This window comes from Austrofundulus limnaeus, unplaced genomic scaffold, assembly GCF_001266775.1.
Source record: "Austrofundulus limnaeus strain Quisiro unplaced genomic scaffold, Austrofundulus_limnaeus-1.0 Scaffold82, whole genome shotgun sequence".
Classification (NCBI taxonomy): domain Eukaryota; kingdom Metazoa; phylum Chordata; class Actinopteri; order Cyprinodontiformes; family Rivulidae; genus Austrofundulus; species Austrofundulus limnaeus.
Window position 1 is genome coordinate 650142 of NW_013952484.1, and position 3895 is coordinate 654036.

A 3895-nucleotide genomic window follows, 5' to 3' on the forward strand; every position below is an offset into this window, starting at 1 on the left:
ACGGGAATATAAAATCAAACCTGTGTGTCTGTGTGTGTGTGTGTGTGTGTGTGTGTGTGTGTGTCTGTGTGTGTCTGTGAGTAAGTTCAAAGCAGTACTGTAGCACTGAGGCTTGCATTTAGAGAGAATTTGCATCCTTCACACAAACCTAACCCATAACCTTTCTGGAGTTAACTGGCTCCAACTGAAGAGCAGCACATCAAAGACAGAGAGCCTGGGAAAAAAAATAACGGGACTAAAGAAAAAATAAAAAAGCACAAGATAGACAAACACTTACTCTAGGAACAGGGTGTCCGTGGTCATCTAGATATGTAGATTCGCCTGCAAAAACAAGAATAGAAAGTTTGACATTTATGATACTCTGTCAATGTGAATAAATAGATTAAGATTCAATTTAAAACAACCGGGTTACTCTGACTCAAAAACATTCAAATACCACCTGACAAGGTTCCTATCAATGACCTCATTTATTAAGGACTGTGTAGAATTCATACWAAAAGTGAACTTATGGCCAAAAAGCAAAAATGGCGTACACCAAAAAAATAAAAAAATTCTTATTTATAAAACCGTGCACACGCACACCTTCAAGCARTTTTCCTTTATAGATCACAGCTGCACCTCAGAGTTTGTGCACAAGGTCCTGCCTCTGGTTCTACCCTCYACACGCCCACACTCAACCATAAACGGTCAACGCAAAGCACCTCATGAATGTTAACCTGCATTTAAACAAGTCRGCTGATCAACCATGTTTGGATAGCTGAACTAAAATAAACTATTGAAATAATYGTATCAGAGAACAGTCTCCCCTCGTGTCTCTGCAAAGTGATCTATGACACAGTAACGCACAATAATGCATGAACACCTCAAACTGATTTATTTACAACCAGTTTCCTTTGCTCAGAATTCGAGATATAAGCTTGAGCTGTATAGCGTGTGTAACCTGCAGTCTAAAATCCAATCTAAATCAGTCTAAACATGTTAGTTTCTCTATCATCCACAAGTACAGCCAACATAGACTGCATTAAATGTGTGCCGCTTCCTGTACCTCATTAATTCATCAGATGCGGCCTCTAACACAGCTTCCTTATGCTCGCCCTCAGGTGTTTTTTTTTTTTGTGTATCTTTATGTCTGTCTTGATTTTGTGGCTTCGCTTCGTTTTTTTTTTCTTCCAAGAGGAATGCAGAGGATTAGGCATGTGTTCACAGCTCTCCTCCAAAGGCATTTCAGGTCATGGCAGGGTGAGGATACAGAGAGGCAGTCGTCTCTCTTCCTTCCTCTGTTATCCATCACAGATAACACCACCACCACACATTACCACCAACACCGMCACCACGACCTTCACCCCCTCCGTTCCTCCTTTCCTCCTGTGAGTGCTTCTCATTAGTGTTTTGGTCAGAAGACTGGAACAACTTATTTTCCATGGCATGAAGCTTGTAAAAGTTGACAGCTGACCTCAACCCTCATCACTCAAAGAGAGAGACACTGTACAGCGTTACTGTACTCATTGACCCCTATTGTCCTTTGACTCATGCTCATACATGGGTGGGGTGWGTACAATTCTTTCAGTTGATGAAGAAATACCGTTAATCCGATGCTCTTGCTGTCTTGCTAATGATTTAGAAGCAAAACCGGTATTTCACTGGGCTGTGACTGTTGGAGAGAAGAYGTTGAACAGCATTTGTGAGAGGATCTGTGAAACTACCAAGGTTTGYGAGGGTAGGGTGGTCTCTGTTTCCTTGCATAAGTGGCAGAAAGTAGAAGACTTGTTGCTTAAATTTTAAACAAAAAGGCGCTCGATTTATTTTCGTCTCAAAATTGTTGCGGGTGTGTTGAACATGTCTTATGCTACATTCACACCGAATGCATTTTGAGCAGCAAAAATGTGCCCAACGCCTCCAGTGTGAGGTGCTACATTCAGACCGGGACAGAGACTAGACGCGCTCTGAAGAGGGAGGATCGTCTTGGTTTTTTTTGCGGTCTGTCTTMGGCGGATGAAATAAAGATAGAATAAAGAAAAYGGMTTTGCTTTATTTACTAAAGAGCAAGCGAACGTTGCGCACAGCAGAAAATTAATTCACCAGATGGTTTAGAGGCGGTTTGTTCGGTTAGTTTCGCCACTCCAGGAGCTGCGAGCTGACGGACTAGTTTTTTGTCCCGAGCCCAGTTTAACACCGCGGTCAGCTTAACGAGCTGCTGACCCACATCGGTGCTGATATCACCAGCCAGAACATCAACTAAAGACGGTCGATTTCAGCTAAAGAGCTACTGTCCGTCTGTTTGTGTGCAACACTCAGGAAACTGTCACGTGGAAAAATGAGTCTCTGGTTGCCAAGACGCRTCRAGCRGCGAAAGATCRGGTTTTTGAACTCGGGCGTTGGCTGCTTTCGYTGCACCGCGTGCACGGAAAATGCTCTKCCACACCTTCCGCATTCCTTGCGCGCCAYGCTAAATGGACCCGACGCGCCGCAAGACCCCTAGCCGCRCGTCCACCATAGACTTTGCATGTWAACTGGCTGCTCCTGCAACTCAAAAGTCGTTCGGCGTGAACGTACCATTATACCTTTCTTTGTTTAGTTTTTGTTSTAGTGCTATAGCTGTACTTTGAAACCTGCATGGAAGATAGCCATGAATATTCAATGAAAAGCTACTCAGTAGGTTTATCGTCAACAAGATGGCAGCAGAACGGAAAAGTGCTATTCAAGCCATCTGACGAAAAGTCCTGTATCATTTTGCAATTTATCGAAGGGTTAGAAAAAATCCCAATGTCATTTCACCCCCCAATATTGTGCAGCCCTAGTTTACGATACACATTTTATTAAATGGAGAAACTGTTAAGTTGGATGAAGCAAAGAGGTCCATTCAGAGGAAATCAAGGACCTCACAACTTCTCAAAATATGAAGTATTTTTCTTTCAAGCTGTTGCTTTGTGTGTGTTGTATGAGTCACAGATAGATGGATAAACTAACCTGAATGCAGGCATTCATTGGTATGTGGCTAACTAGTAAATTGGATTACTGTGTCACAAGATTCAAAGACTGACCTCCGGTTAAGAGGAGCTGTGGAACTATTTTTAAGCACCAGCACTTTATTGTGAATACCACAAACCAGCTTTTAATTTTTGTTTGTCATGAAGCAAAAGACGTTACCCCGAAATATACAATCCTTGTAAACAATCCCAAAACACAAATCGAGATACAGTACCAACCGATACAACCTGCATCTTGTAGTGTTCACAACAATTTGTTGAGGATTTAAGTGGGAAATCAAATCAGCACAGCAGCTTTCTGTAAACTGACAAGTTACATTTCTAATAACACACAACTGTTCTAAAGCTAAAAGCAACATCTTCCAGCAGAGATGCTTTATAGTGTGGTTTAGAAGATGCAAATGATGTGAGAAGGTTTATCACATGTGAAGGATGTTTTCCCAACATTTCACAATATTTTAGACCTATCTTAAACATAACTTGTCCATCTAGCCTGACATGTTGGAGTCAGAGTCAGACCCATATCAAGATAGACATGTGTCGAAACCCACCTGAAAATTTTTGATTTATAACTTGTAAAAATATGATTTGTGTAACTGTGAAAAAAATTCACCTGCAAAAAATTAGATTTGTGGACCTGCATAAAAGATTTGTATTTGTATTTATCAATATTATTATAACATTTCATATTAGGTTTGAGTAAACTGACATGTCCAACTTAGAGTCCAGACACCAGATATTCAAAAAGTCAACATATGCCAATCATGAGCCAACTTCAGTTGGAAAACCTCACATTAGTGTTTACATTTGTTAACCAAACGCTGCAACAACCTTAAATCTAAGCGTAAAGGCACAGTGTGTAGGATTTTGTCAATTCTTTTAGCCGAAATTGAGATAATCATTAATGA

General features: G+C 41.0%; 1 protein-coding gene across 1 annotated transcript in view; it reads right to left on the reverse strand.

Annotated features, from left to right (window-relative positions):
• usta (uronyl 2-sulfotransferase a) overlaps window positions 1-3895 on the reverse strand; it is an 84475-nt gene that overhangs the window by 32634 nt on the left and 47946 nt on the right. The window contains exon 2 of the mRNA XM_014011571.1: window positions 278-321. Coding sequence (XP_013867025.1) covers window positions 278-321 — 44 coding nt within the window. The remainder of the gene's footprint in view (window positions 1-277; window positions 322-3895) is intronic.